We start from the raw sequence: 13,890 nt of genomic DNA, 5'->3' as shown, positions 1-13,890 counted from the left end.
CCTCCACTAAAGAGTATTTATTTTGTTTGTGGTTCAGTCCTTTACTAAGGATTTATTACACCTGATATCCAGTCCAAACTTACCAGTTTGAACCACTTGATTCCTAAGAAATAGATTTTATCAATAAAAATCCTCCTCAATGGCAACCATCCATTCTGATGAGTGGAAAACTACTTGACTGCTTTACATAGAAAGGAAAATCAAGTCATGTGTTGAATCAAATGAAGGGGTGAAATAAAGTAACACACACACACATCCTTCAGTCTCTTTCTGGCGGAGCTTGTTTGCTACAGTGATGAATCTTTTGAACTCTCTCTTACCGAATCAACCTTTGAAGAAAACCCTTTACCAGATTCTGAGTAGCATGATGGCTCCAGCTAATATTGACTCAAACTGACTTATTTTGGTTTAAAGTTGATTCTAATTAGTATCTTTTCTCCCACAGATGTGATCAACACCTCCCATGAGGATGAACGCCTCAAGCCCAGCAGGTAATCTGTGGGTTTTTTTGTTTTTGTTTTTTTAATCTGAAATTCCTGTTAATCTCAAGGCTTAAACTGATGATTTCACAACTGACAAGCATATGCCTGACTCTTCTGATGACGGCTTATTTATCTGAACCAGCCCTAAAACAGAACAATGTCTGTTTTATTTTAAGACATTACCTAATAAGATGCTTTTTCTTGCAGGATTAACAATAACATCATAAATGCTGGAGAGGTGTTGGAAACTTAGTGGAGGTGAGTAAAGAAAAGAGGTTTAAGGGTTAATGAAAGCTGTGGGTGTAAATCTGATGATTACAATTAAATGACAAGCATATGCCTGAACATAATGATGTCAAACTTTAATCTGATTGCCCTGAGATTAACATTTAGGACAACAAGAGAAGTTTGTGCAAGTTAATAACCTGCATATTTTTGTTGCAGATGAAAACCTGATGTGAAATCTCGGCTGTGAGAAACGCTTCACTAATGGGTAAGTTTACGTCCTACCATGGTGTAGTTTTAGAGAATGAAAGTCGTATTGTTTGAAAGGATGACATGGGTTAGCACCCATTAATCTCCTGGACGACTCAAATGTCAAATGGCAGTTTGTCACCAAAGCCCTGATCAAACATCCAAACCTTTAACTTGCCTGCAGAGACTATTCTTGCTTCGTTCTGATCTAATTTAACGTTTCTCCTGCAGTGAATCTAAAGTGACCGACATCTGGCACTGAAAAATCAAACATGTCCTGGTAAGGATTTTTAAATCTGCATCTTGTGTAAATCCTAGAGGGGTAAAAATTAACCCTTTAAATTACAACCCTCTGCTGGGTTCAAATTGTTTTGATTTTAATAGTACATTAAGTAGAGTTGCACATGTAGATGAGTAACTCAATTTGTTCTCCAAAAACCCTTTAATTACATCAATATTTGTTTTTTATTTTTTTACATTTTCTGAAGATATGTAGCGTCCTACACCAATTGTATAAACTTTAGCTTCATCTCATCTGGATCAGATTTTACATCTTGACGCTCAAATGGCAGGAAAGCTTCACTGTGGCTTGTTGAAGAGCATTTATGTGCATTTAATCATTTTGTGCCGATTTCCACCCTGTAGAAAAACTTGAGCTCTAATGCAGCTTCAGTGATGAAAACTACTCAGCTCACTTTGAACCGATGTGAAAATTATCCAAACACCTGAGCAGCTGCATTCATCTGTTTCTTCAGGCTCTTTATGTGATCTGATCCTTTTTATTGACCTGTTTTTATTTTTAATAGAACGGCTTCACCGACCTGATGGAAACTTCCTGTTTTGAAGGTAAGATCTGGAAATTTGAGCTTTTAGCTCCACTAACCTGTAGATCTGCTGAATATGATGAGAAAATCTGGAATCTCGTTCGTCTGAACTGCTGTTGAGAAATAAAACATCTGACATCAGTGGAGTTCAGCGTTTATTCACCTTTAATTAACCAGTTCAGTCCTCTAATCTCGCCTTTCATTCTTCTTTCAGGTCAAAATCAGGAAGTGATGTCATTGAGGTTTCCCCACCACGGAACTGGCGTTCATCCAGGTGAGCAAAGTGGTTTCAGAGAGGGGAAAATATATCTATTCTGTTTCCATAGTGATGACACCCGCACACGTCTTACGCCGTGTGCCAATGCCAGACCTGAAAAGGTGAACCCACTGGCGTTGCCACGGCAACAAGGGGACGACTCGTTGGGGCTACCAACAGTCTGATTGGAAACGCGTTTAACGGATTTGACCTTTTTTAAAACTGATTCGCCCTGAAGATGGCAGCTTGGATTAAATGACTTCTTGTGTTTGTGTTTCAGGAAGGAGGAGCCTCCCGAGTCGCAGCGTTGGAACGAAGCGCAGATGGGAGGTCTGTTCTAATCAATAATGTTTTACCAGCTGATGGGTGGATGTGATGATTCCTTGTTTACCGCCCCAGTCTGAGAAGTAATGACTGATTGGTATAACTCTGATCCAACCCAGCCGCTCAGACATCACTTAAAGCTTTACTTTCCAAATGCAAACGCCACTTTCAGTTCAGAGCTGCAGGAATGATGCTTTCAATGATGCTGTGAAATGACACCATTTGCTTGGAGAAACATAATGCTGTCCCTTTAAGATGCTCTCTTGGATAAACATGTTTCCACCACAGTTAATACTGTTGATGCGAGGAGCGGCTATATTTGAAACAGGAAGTCCGCCTGGCAAGTGGTAGCTAGTAGTAGTCAGGAGTTGCTCCAGTTTCCCAATGGAAAATCTGACTTTGGAGGAATTTTTTTTCCTCAACTGGGGAGTCTAAATTTTTCATTGAAAAACTACAATAGTTATTTTATACCCGTTAAGGGTTGTGAAGGCTGCAGGAATGTTTGTGACTCATTACTTCACAGCTGCTGTTCAAATGTCAATTCGGGTTTCTTTTCTCTCCTCTCAGGTTGAAGTTGCTTGAACCATATAGGTGAGTATCTTATTTTTTTCTTCCATATTTGAAGTGTTCTGAGGTGCCGTTCTGGTCAGAAGGCTTACATACATATATGAACTGGTGCAGGCCGTTTCCAGCTGGATTGGGCTTAAATTTAATTTAAAGTGTTGAATCTTCCTGAGTTTGCTCCCGTTTGTTCAGGTCAAGCTTTGACCTCAAACTAGAAACCGAGAAGCTTGATTAACTCAATATTTTCTCCAATACTCTGATCAGTAAGAAACTTGATGTTGAATTATTCCATCACACTGCAGTGTAGTAGCACCAGAAAGTTGCATATTCAAGGGTTCCAGCTGAAACTTTTGCATATATTTTATATTTTTTGCCTACTTTTTTTTATTTTTTATCTGTAATGGAAACAAACATGATGTCCCAAACCTTATTGTGTTTTGTCAATGTCTCTTGTCTGATTTTTAATTGGTGCAGGAAGAGAAGTAATTTTGACTCATCATTTTTGAGTAATATTGATAAAAACGGAGCTTCAGTCAGAGGCTTTTTCAAAGCTGCTGTAACACAAACTACTACATGAGATCCTCTTTTGAATTGATAAGTTGTGCTTTTATCCATGTGATGTCAGTTGGTTGAAATTTGTTTCTCTACCACTAAAAGCCCAGTTTGCTTGAGTGAATGTAACCTTCTGACTGGGACGGGGACCAAAGTGACACATGAACCTTGGTGGCAACAGGAATGATGAAACGGTTGCAACAGTCATGGGGTTTTTTGGCTTCCCCAGCTCGGCTAGTATCCACTCCTGTTGACTCAGTATGGTACCGAGAACCCTGAGAGCAACACCTCTCAGGTGTAAAGTAACCTGCTGAATTCTGATGGAGCTGGAGGTTCTGGTTGATTTTGACTGAAGGTCATACTCTGACCTAATCCAAGCTACCAGTTGTACATGAGCATCCAATAAATGTCATGAGCATCACTTTGGATCCTTTTTGTTTTTCAGGTTGAAATCATCAACTGAACTGGTGAGTATCTTGAAGCTTTTTAAAGGGACATTTATTGATCAGGATGTCTCTATTGGCTATATGAAGTGTGTTAACATTTTTCCTTGCACAAAATTATTCTTGTATAACAAGATTTGAGTCTGCTCACGTCTGCTTATTTTGAGCTTTCAGACACATGCACAATTGTACAACTGCACATTGTCGAAAAGCAAAAGTAGAGGCTCCTGCACAACCAACAAGAATGCAGCAAAGTGGGTTCTGAATTGTAACTGCTAGCGTTGGCCGTTTACCATTTATAGAGGGAAAAATTCCAATTATTGATTTTAAATTATTGGGATCTTTTGCCATTTTCTCCACTGGTCGGTAGGCGTATAAAGTGTCAATAAATTTTGAAAATGTGATGAAATATTTGCAATTTGGTGATGTAAAACACTTTGACTTGTTTCCCATAAAAAAGCTGTTTTTGGGGGAGGGGTGCAGTTTTCAGAAGTGGAGACCAAATGTTAATTTTTGCATAATGGAGATGATTTTCTTGTTGATGGCGCCCCAGTCTGACAAGCGATGACTGACTGGTGTCCCCCTCTGTTCACCGTTCATCAGTCCTGTTGTCACTCTGTCACTAATCTGATGCTTTTTGCAGGTTTTCTTCTTGAGGATGATGAAACCGGACCAGATGATGTATTCCAGGTATGTAAAACCAAGTTTGATGTGCCTGGGATTGTAAAAGTGATGACAGACGTGGACCAGTCACGGGGGTGTGGGGATTGCCCCCCTGTTCTCGGCCAGCTCCTGTTGGCTCAGTATTGGCACTTAGAACCCTGGGCCTCCCAGGTGTACGGTGACCTGCTGAGTTCTGATGGACGGCTGAGAGTCTGACTGAAAACGAAAGCTGATCACATCCCAGGCTCAAACTCTGATTCTCACATGGGTTGCACATCTATACAGGCACATATCTATTAAATAAATGTTGACTCTGCCTCTTTTTTCCTGACAGCCTGACGTCTTGGCTTGAGGTTTGCTGGTGAGTATCGGAGCTGCTTTGAGTTTCATGTTTTTAGAAATGACCGCTTGCATCGTGATGATTTTCCTGTTACCGCCCCCTTCTGAGAATCTATGACTGGTATTTTTGTGGTAACTAGCTCCCTAAACGTTTACATCACACCATCTGTCTAGTCTAGTATATCTAACAAATCTTTTATTTTTTTCCTTGTGCATCAGGACTGATGCTGAATCTGACAAACTTACTGTTGAGGTTTTTTCTTACTGCTTTCTGTGCATTGAAACTGAAAAATACTAAAATTTCCCTTTTTTTTAATATAAAAATTAAATGCCATTAGAATTTCATGTTTGTATATTAGGGCTGTTGCAGATGGAAAATGCATTTGAACTCAGTCACACTTGATCTGATTTGTTTCTGTTTTTTTTTTGTGTGCAGTTTTTAGAAGTGGAGACCAAATGTGAATTTTTACATAGTGGTTCCTTGTTTTTTAAAGTTGATTTTCTAATTGAGAATTTTCTTGTTGATGGCGCCCCAGTCTGACAAGCGATGACTGACTGGTGTCCCGCTCTGTTCACCGTTCATCAGTCCTGTTGTCACTCTGTCACTAATCTGATGCTTTTTGCAGGTTTTCTTCTTGAGGATGATGAAACCGGACCAGATGATGTTTGATGTGCCTGGGATTGTAAAAGTGATGACTTGTCCATGCTCCAGTCACGGGGGTTTGGCATGACACCCCCCGTTCTCAGCCAGCTCCTGTTGGCTCAGTATTGGCACTTAGAACCCTGGGCCTCCCAGGTGTACGGTGACCTGCTGAGTTCTGATGGACGGCTGAGAGTCTGACTGAAAACGAAAGCTGATCACATCCCAGGCTCAAACTGATTCTCACATGGGTTGCACATCTATACTGGTACATATCTATTAAATAAATGTTGACTCTGCCTCTTTTTTCCTGACAGCCTGACGTCTTGGCTTGAGGTTTGCTGGTGAGTATCGGAGCTGCTTTGAGTTTCATGTTTTTAGAACGGCTTGCATCGTGATGATTTCCTGTTACCGCCCCAGTCTGAGAATTTATGACTGATTGGTATTTTTCTGATTTTTGTGTTTACTAGCTCCTTAAATGTTTATAAAACACCATCTGGCTGTTTATCTTATCAAATCTTATTTTTTCTGCTGCAGGAGGATTGAAGCTGAATCTGACAAACTTGCTGTTTTTTTTTTTCTTTGTGCATTAAAACTGAAATGAAAATTAATGTCATTAGAATTTCATGTTTGTATATTTAGAGTTGTTGCAGATGGAAAATACATTTTGAACTCAAACTTTTAAGGAATTAAACACTTAAGATTAATCTGATTTGTTTCTCTTCCTAGAAAATTTGTACCAATTCAAACTTGAATTTCTGTATTTTTAATTCCCAGAACAGTTGATTTAATAAAATTATTCATAACTAACATGTTGTCCTGTTTGCACTCTGACTAAAATCAGTCACATTTTTAACTGTTTGTTTTTAACCAAGCAGGTTGCACAATGGGTTTAAACTAACAGGTTAAATAAGTCTGGAACTTTCAGAGCACATTCATACTTGGGGACTTAAATTTTGCTGCTGGATTTAATACTGGCTTTTAACCAGTTTTGCTAAAATATTAGCCATTAATGAACATGAATACCATCAGGAACGTAAAAGCAGACCTGATGGTGGAAAGCTTTGTCTCCATCTTGATCCTGAGCCCTTAAATGGATCGGCACTGTAATTGGAACTGCCAAATTTAGGCCCACTGGGAGTTTGAGGTGGACCAGAACCACTGGCTAGTTTTGGGCTTCATGCTTCTGATCCATAAATGGTGCTGTACCATAAACATGTTTTGGAAGGAATAGGGTAAAGAACCAGAACCTGGATCATAGAGACAAGCATTTAATAAAGAAAAAACGTCTTTTACAACACAAAGTAGAAAAGCAAAACAAAAGTCCAGGTTTCTAATTTGAACAGAACCAGCGTTTCATTCTGCAGTGAAGATCCTTGCAGCGATATCGTCCAACAGCCAGTCCACTCCGGCCAGCAGGTTCTCTCCTGTCACTGCGCTGCAGCCGATGATGCACCAGTGATGAGTTTTGATGTCATCCAGAGCCAACGCCTGCATTAAAAAAAAAACAACCAAACATGAAATAAGGCTGTTTAGAAAAGTCAGGACTTGTTTTATTTTACCTCTCGAATCGCCTCTTTGGTCAGCGCTCCTGGTAAATCCTGTTTGTTGGCAAACACCAGCAGCGTTGCACCTGCTAATCTCTGCAACAAGAAAAAAGATGATGGAAATAAATCATCTGGACTCTGCAAATGGAGCTGGAACTAACTACTCGATTATTCTGATTGGATTAAAAAAAATTAGCAAAAATTTGATACATTCTGCAAATTTTTTACTTAACCTTAAGTAATGTTTATACAATAATTAGAAATACATTATTCATTCCTTTACTGATCATTTGTGGTAAAGGATATATCTGCAACTAAAAATGTTCTAACATCTGAAAAGCTCAGCAGTTCCTAGTTGATCTATTGACAGTTGCGTATTGCTGACTATTTTAGGATTACTGATTAATAATCAGCAAAATGTGTTTAAGAGATTTTTTACCAAAATTTGAACCAAAAAGCTAAAATTGTCACAAATTCTGAGTAGAACATATTTTACATTTTTTTTATTTTATCTTAAACATAAAATACGTTTTTTGGTTTAATTGTAGCTCTCTGTCTGTTCCTTCAGCAAAAGGCCTGTTTTAGAGTCATTGTACTTCTATTAACAGTTAATTGATTGCTAAATTAGTTGACCATTATCTCAATAATCGATTTATCATTTCAGCTCTACCTCACTAATTATTTCCTTCCAGAGTGGAAGATTTGTTTTGCCAACATCCTGTATTCATGTCGCACAGCATCATTCTTCTTCAATCAACTGAGATGTGACTCATTTGTGTAAAACTCTCACCTACTTACTTGTATTTCTTGATAATTACCAAGAAAACAAACCAAACGGAATCTTGAAACACTACATTTCATGGCTATAGTTTCTATGTTCATGACTTTAACCAGAATTGGAAGCAAGGCGAACCTCCTCCAGCAGCAGCGCGCTCAGTTCCTGCCTGCAGTCCTCCAGTCGGAGTCGGTCAGCGCTGTCCACCACCCACACTAGCCCGTCCGTGCTCTCAAAGTAGTTCCTCCAGTAGGAGCGCAGGGACTTCTGACCTCCAACATCCCAGATATTCAGCTTAAACCTGGCAAAAACATCAGAGTGGATCAAGGTGGAAATTCGGCACTCTTTCACAGACGATTACTTCCAACCCTCCCTCCCAACACCCAGGTTAAATAACGCTAAAGGTTTTTCCTGTCAAACGTGATTTTCTCATGTCTTAAAAATGAAAATCAAACCAGGATTGAGAGTTACTGACCCTCTGTGCTCCAGAGTTTTGATGTTGAAGCCCAGCGTTGGAGAGATGGTGCTGACGTCTTCCCCGTTGAACTTCTTCAGGATGGTCGTCTTCCCTGCGTTATCCAGACCTCTGCAGGGAGCAAAGTTAAAGAAACTCTACACAGATCCAGATAAACACCACTATTTGCAACGTTAGATTTATTTATTTTTTGTCATTTTCTATAGCAAATACTAAAAAAAAAGTCAAATTTAAACCAGCTAATTTTGAGAAAACCCTCAAAATTAGGGCTGTAATCTTGAATGGCACCACTTGAATGGCAGGATGTTAGATTAGGTCTACTGCATTAGTTGATTTGTTTCTTCTTTTGGTTGAGGCCTTGCATGTTTGGACAGTTATTCCCTCTGGTTTTGGATACTGAGCAACTGGAAGGATCTTTTCTCTAACTTTTTAAATTTGATTTGATGTGTAACAGTGAGAAGGATGAAGTTCAAACCATCTTTTCTATTGATTACAGTGGGCAATAATAATGAGATTATTTCTCACTGACATCGAGTCACCGATTCATTTGATCATGTCTTAACTATGCATAAATCGTTTTAGTATTTTAAAGTGAAATTTGGATTTTAAAATTATTTAAATATTCTTAATGTAAATTTCTTTACATTTATTCCTTCAGCTCTCACTAAAGCACTTTGAATTACCTTTAGATATGATGCTACAGTTAAACTCACTTAGACATCCTCATCTATCTACTTTGTATATATTTATCCACTTTTTAAGTGTAATATATTGTGATAAGAAAACAGAAAAATATGCAGTGTTAAACAGAAGTGCTGCAGGAAACAACTGTTCTTTTATACTCATGTTTCTACTTTTGGCATATTGTTCTGCATGCTACTTTGTTTTTAGCTAACCGTTAAGGGAAAGGATACAGCATCAGCAGCCTCATCTCCCGCTCCTTCTGCTTCATCTTCTTTAATATCGTCAGCAAACCCATCTTGAAGCGTAAAAAGTCTCCAAAATAAATATTTTCGCATTACAAAGACAGTAACCGTTGGTTAATGGCTAAACATGTTAGCTTTCAGAAGCCGCATTGGAATCCATGACGCATCCGGGAGTATTGGACCTGCCCCTCATAGCCTTTGATTGGTTCTTTTACTTCTAACAAAGGTCCGATTGGTTTTTCCGTGTTCTTGAAGCTTGTTGATTGGCCAATGGTTAGCTGGGCGAAACTGTACTGAAAACGGTTAAAAATTGCTGCCGCAATACGTCAACGATTCCGCCATGTTGGGACGGGTAGCTATGTGACGTAATAGAACTAAAATGAGCATTTACACACACACACACACACACACATATATATATATATATATATTATTATTATTATTATTATTATTATTTTTTTTTTTTTACTTTAAGTTCTGTTTCCATTAAATTTTTTGAAACCTCTCTGCAAACTATGACTTCTGTTAAAATATTTAAATGATCAAATGTCAGGAACTTTCAACTGTATCTATGGAAAGTATGAACCCAAGAAGGCCTAGTGCTGTAACCACAGATGTGAAGACATTCTATATGCATTTTAAACATGGTCTGTTCATTCAATTTAGTCTATTTATATAGCGCCAATTCGCAATAAATATTTTCTCAAGATGTGTTTAACTTTGAAATCTGTTTTTATAAAACAGGTTTTGATTTTTCATAAATTTTCTATTATGGGATGTTTAACTAGGGAATATGTTTTTTCACTTGGCTGAAATAAATAAAATAAATACATAAAACAAATACATAAATAAAGAGCATCTAATCAAACACTGGTTTCTGTTTATTAGTATAAATCAATATGTAAACTGTATGTTGTTAATGTTTCTTATTTGTTTTGCGCACAGTAGATGATGGTATGACATTGATAGATTGATACCACTTTTATTATCTCAGTGGAGAATTTACATAATTTCTCTGAACCTTCTACTGCAATATGTGATTTGTTATTGTCTTTGTTTTGTTTTTTACCTCTTACTGTGTTAAATAAACCAAATGTAACTATTACAACCTTAAAATAATTTGGGACTGTTTGAATAATGTACTTTTGTGGATACGTTCATTAGTTTTTTGTAGATTTTTTTAAAAGCAAAAAATAAAATCTCTTTTAATAAATGTCTTTGATACTCAATAAGATTTAAGGTATTTTTGTTTCATTTACCCACTGAATTTGTGTAATTACTTTATCTGTCAGGTGGGGTTTTGTCGCCACCAAGTGGTCAAAGTTGGATTTGCATTATTATTCTACATACCATGTCTAGAAAATTTGATCCTCATTCATGTGTAGAAATGGCCCAGTCAAAGTTTAGACCCAAATAAGTGTGAATCTGTGGCAAAAGTTCATGTTCATGTATGTCTTTCCTCCAGTCTGACAGAGCTTGACTTAAAGGGAAACACTTTACGTGAGATGTAACTGTAGTAAAAGATGACTCAACAAAGTAGTGACTAAGACTGGCTGACTACAAACAAAAGCCACAATTCTCATATTTTCTTTGTAAAACACAAAAATAACAGTACTGTATAATTTTCTTTTAACTCCAAATTGTTCAGTGATTTGTTTTAGTCTACCACATAAATCCCTAATTAAATACCTTTCACTCTGCAGTGACAAAATAGGAAAAAAGTTCAAGCAGAAATTTAAGTATATAGTGTGTAACTGACTGGCAACCTGTCCAGAGTGTTCAAACAGTTTCTGTACCTACAGCAGACTTTGTAAAAGAAAAACTAAAGAGTAAAAACCAAAACAGTATGAGGTGTTTGAAAGTGCAGTTACTCCAAGAAACCTTTCTTGCTCCAAATAAGGTGCTTCTCCTAAGATAATCTTAGAAATCACCTCATATGTTCTAAAACTGAGAAGAGACTGCAGTGTTAAAATATATGATGCTAAGAAAGACTTTAAAATTAAAAACACCATCAAATAAAACAGAAGATATGAAACCAATGATTATAGAGAAGCAAAACCTGAAGTGCAGACTATCTATAGTAAAAATCTATATTAAAAAAACACATCAATGCAGTTTGTCATCAAAATTTTTTGTCAATTAAAATGTTTTCCAAAGAAAGCTATACAAGATCAAAAGTTCAGCTTTTATCAGAATGAGGTCACAAGGATGGCTGGGTCATAAAGGTCAGGAATCCCAAATGTAGCAAACAGCAAATTTCCAAATAATCTAATCTAGACTGATGGAAAAAATGGACACATGTTTAAGAAGGACATATTTAACAAGAAGAGAGAGTGGTACATTGTGTGAGGTTGGTTTAAACAGTAGGGAGTTTCTGTGGAAGTGGAAAAACCCTGGAGAGGTTCTAGCATACCCTGGAGAGAAGATGAATGAAACAAGTCAGAACATGAGTGAGAAAAGTGAAACAGCAGGAAGAAGTCACTGAAGGTGGACAAGTTTAAAGGGGAGTGTTATGTAAAATGGACTAAAACATAGCTGGAGTGTTGCTTTGATTCTTTCATGCATGTATGAGAAATCCTTTAATTTCCATGGTAACCATTCACCTAGCAAAATGCCTGGGTGGACCTAGCCCCGCCTTCCAGACGCAGCTCCTCCTCAGGGCTGCAGTTTTTATGTTTCTGAGCTGAGTCAAAGTAGTAAAAACTTCGGGGGGGGGGGTGCCCAGCCCTCCGACTCCCACACTCTGCTCCTTCAGACTAGGCAGCAGCAATTAGCAAACACCTGGAGGAACTGCACATCTGCTGAGCTACTTCTCAGTCCAAAGCTGATGAAAACATTGGTAAAGGGTTAATGTTGTGATGACTTCCTGAAGGCAGAGTTTTTAAAGAGACAGGGGCCCAAATTCAAGGTGTTAAATCAGGAAGTAAATTTTTCTTTTAAGTCATGTTTGATATATACAGCATTTTTACAGCAACTGAAGGTGAAATATACTGCTCAAAAAAATAAAGGGAACACTTAAACAGTACAATATAACTCCAAGTAAATCAAACTTCTGTTAAATCAAACTGTCCACTTAGGAAGCAACACTGATTGACCCGACGAGGGTCCCCGTTGTCAATCAGTGTTGCTTCCTAAGTGGACAGTTTGATTTAACAGAAGTTTGATTTACTTGGAGTTATATTGTGTGGTTTAAGTGTTCCCTTTATTTTTTTGAGCAGTGTAGTTAATTCATTATGCTGTAAAATGACACTATGTGGCTGGAAAGCTTGTTACACTGCCCCTTTAAGGGTTTGCTCACTCATGCAGAAGTGAGCAAACCCTGGCAGGTTAGTGCCAGTTTTCGTACATTTTCACCTCTGACAAATTTTACACCCTGACAAATATCAGTCCAGAAGCAGCAGAATTAAATATTTTGTAGAGTCACATGTTTCTATTTAGATACTTGTTCTCATTTGTATATATTTAATGCATTTTATACATAAATTTCTTTACACACGTTTTAAATTCTATACCACTAACAGTTATGTTTGGTAATGAGCCTGTCTGCCAATACGCAATTTGTGATAATTATATGTATCCCTGTGTGAAATGACTGCAAAGGAATACTTTCCTTTGAACTGAACAGAACGTTCTCTTTGGACTACTGTACAATCTAACTCTGCAGAGGAGCAGAAACAGAGCAGCTTTGTAAAGAAACCTCTGACTCAGGACGATGTTCAGCTTCTGGCTACAAGCTGGAGTCATTAACTGATTCGTAGGAAGTCCTTTTCCACGCAGGTCCAGTAACAGCAACAGTCTGTTTTCTGAGGGGGTGGGTTCTGTTCGTTTCCCGGCAAAATTGAGTCCAGAAATTTCCTGCACGTGGGGGAAGTGCGACCACCTCTCTCCTAATATGGTCAAAGCTTCCGCTTGGAAGAGCGCGGAGCCCTTCACGGGCTGTGGGAAACAGCGGTTACAGATGTCTGGTTGCCGCAAATGTTTACACCTGGAAGCAGATTTCTCTCAGGAAATGTGTAACTGTCCGGAAATCATCGCGAGTCTGAGTCTGTTTGGCGCCGTCTTTGCGGAACACTGGAGCGTCTTTTGTTTACATGTCGGCTAAGTGAAACTAATAAACAGCAAGTGAAGGTAGCCTACTACAGCCTTAGCATTAACGGGGCCGTTTAAAATAAAGAGAAACTGAAAGAAGCTGCTGCATCATGATGCATCATCATCATCATCATCTGCCGGGAGTCAAACCGCCTGCACTCAAAACTGCTGGGAGCAGCTGACTGAGCAGCTCAGTCCTCACACAGCATCAGCAGCTCACCGAGCTACCTGCAGCCCAGGAGGGTCGGCCTGACTCACCCTGCTAGGCTGGATGTGTGCTGATCCGGACAGGGTGAACGTCGGTCCTGTTGGAGGAGAAACATGCCCCTGCTGTTTATGGATACCGGGTGTGAGCTTAGCAGCCCCTGTGGCTCCCTGTCAGCGGAGGAGTGCAGCAGCAGCACCTCTGCTCTGGTAAGCCCTCATCACCTTTATATATATATATATACACTGCTCAAAAAAAATAAAGGGAACACTTAAACAACACAATATAACTCCAAGTAAATCAAACTTCTGT

The 13,890-nt window shown here is 38.5% G+C and overlaps 2 protein-coding genes across 2 annotated transcripts in view; one reads left to right on the top strand and one right to left on the bottom strand.

Moving 5' to 3' along the window:
• Positions 1-6,838: 6,838 nt before the first annotated feature.
• On the bottom strand, positions 6,839-9,580 carry arl2 (ADP-ribosylation factor-like 2). The gene is made up of 5 exons (XM_008435920.2): positions 9,273-9,580; positions 8,359-8,469; positions 8,022-8,184; positions 7,124-7,204; positions 6,839-7,052 (listed from the first exon to the last, which is right to left on the bottom strand). Exons 1-5 carry the CDS (start codon positions 9,335-9,337, stop codon positions 6,918-6,920), a joined length of 555 nt encoding a protein of 184 aa, XP_008434142.1. The 5' UTR covers positions 9,338-9,580; the 3' UTR covers positions 6,839-6,917.
• A 2,940-nt stretch (positions 9,581-12,520) lies between these two features.
• The window catches only part of batf2 (basic leucine zipper ATF-like transcription factor 2), a 10,418-nt gene continuing 9,048 nt past the window's right edge, over positions 12,521-13,890 (top strand). The window contains exon 1 of the mRNA XM_008435919.2: positions 12,521-13,787. Within this exon, the coding sequence (XP_008434141.1) occupies positions 13,695-13,787 (93 nt within the window). The 5' untranslated portion in view covers positions 12,521-13,694. The remainder of the gene's footprint in view (positions 13,788-13,890) is intronic.

This window comes from Poecilia reticulata, linkage group LG18, assembly GCF_000633615.1.
Source record: "Poecilia reticulata strain Guanapo linkage group LG18, Guppy_female_1.0+MT, whole genome shotgun sequence".
Lineage (NCBI taxonomy): Eukaryota > Metazoa > Chordata > Actinopteri > Cyprinodontiformes > Poeciliidae > Poecilia > Poecilia reticulata.
Note: the sequence above shows the minus strand (reverse complement) of the source record. Positions and strands in the feature narration are given on the sequence as shown.

Excerpts from the sequence above, each read along its gene's own strand:
- arl2 (XM_008435920.2), bottom strand. The coding sequence starts at position 9,337 with ATGGGTTTGCTGACGATATTAAAGAAGATGAAGCAGAAGGAGCGGGAG. Across the intron at positions 8,470-9,272 it reads GAGATGAGGCTGCTGATGCT|AGGTCTGGATAACGCAGGGA; the intron begins GTATCCTTTCCC and ends TGCTCCCTGCAG. Across the intron at positions 7,205-8,021 it reads GCGCGCTGCTGCTGGAGGAG|AGATTAGCAGGTGCAACGCT; the intron begins GTTCGCCTTGCT and ends TTCTTGTTGCAG.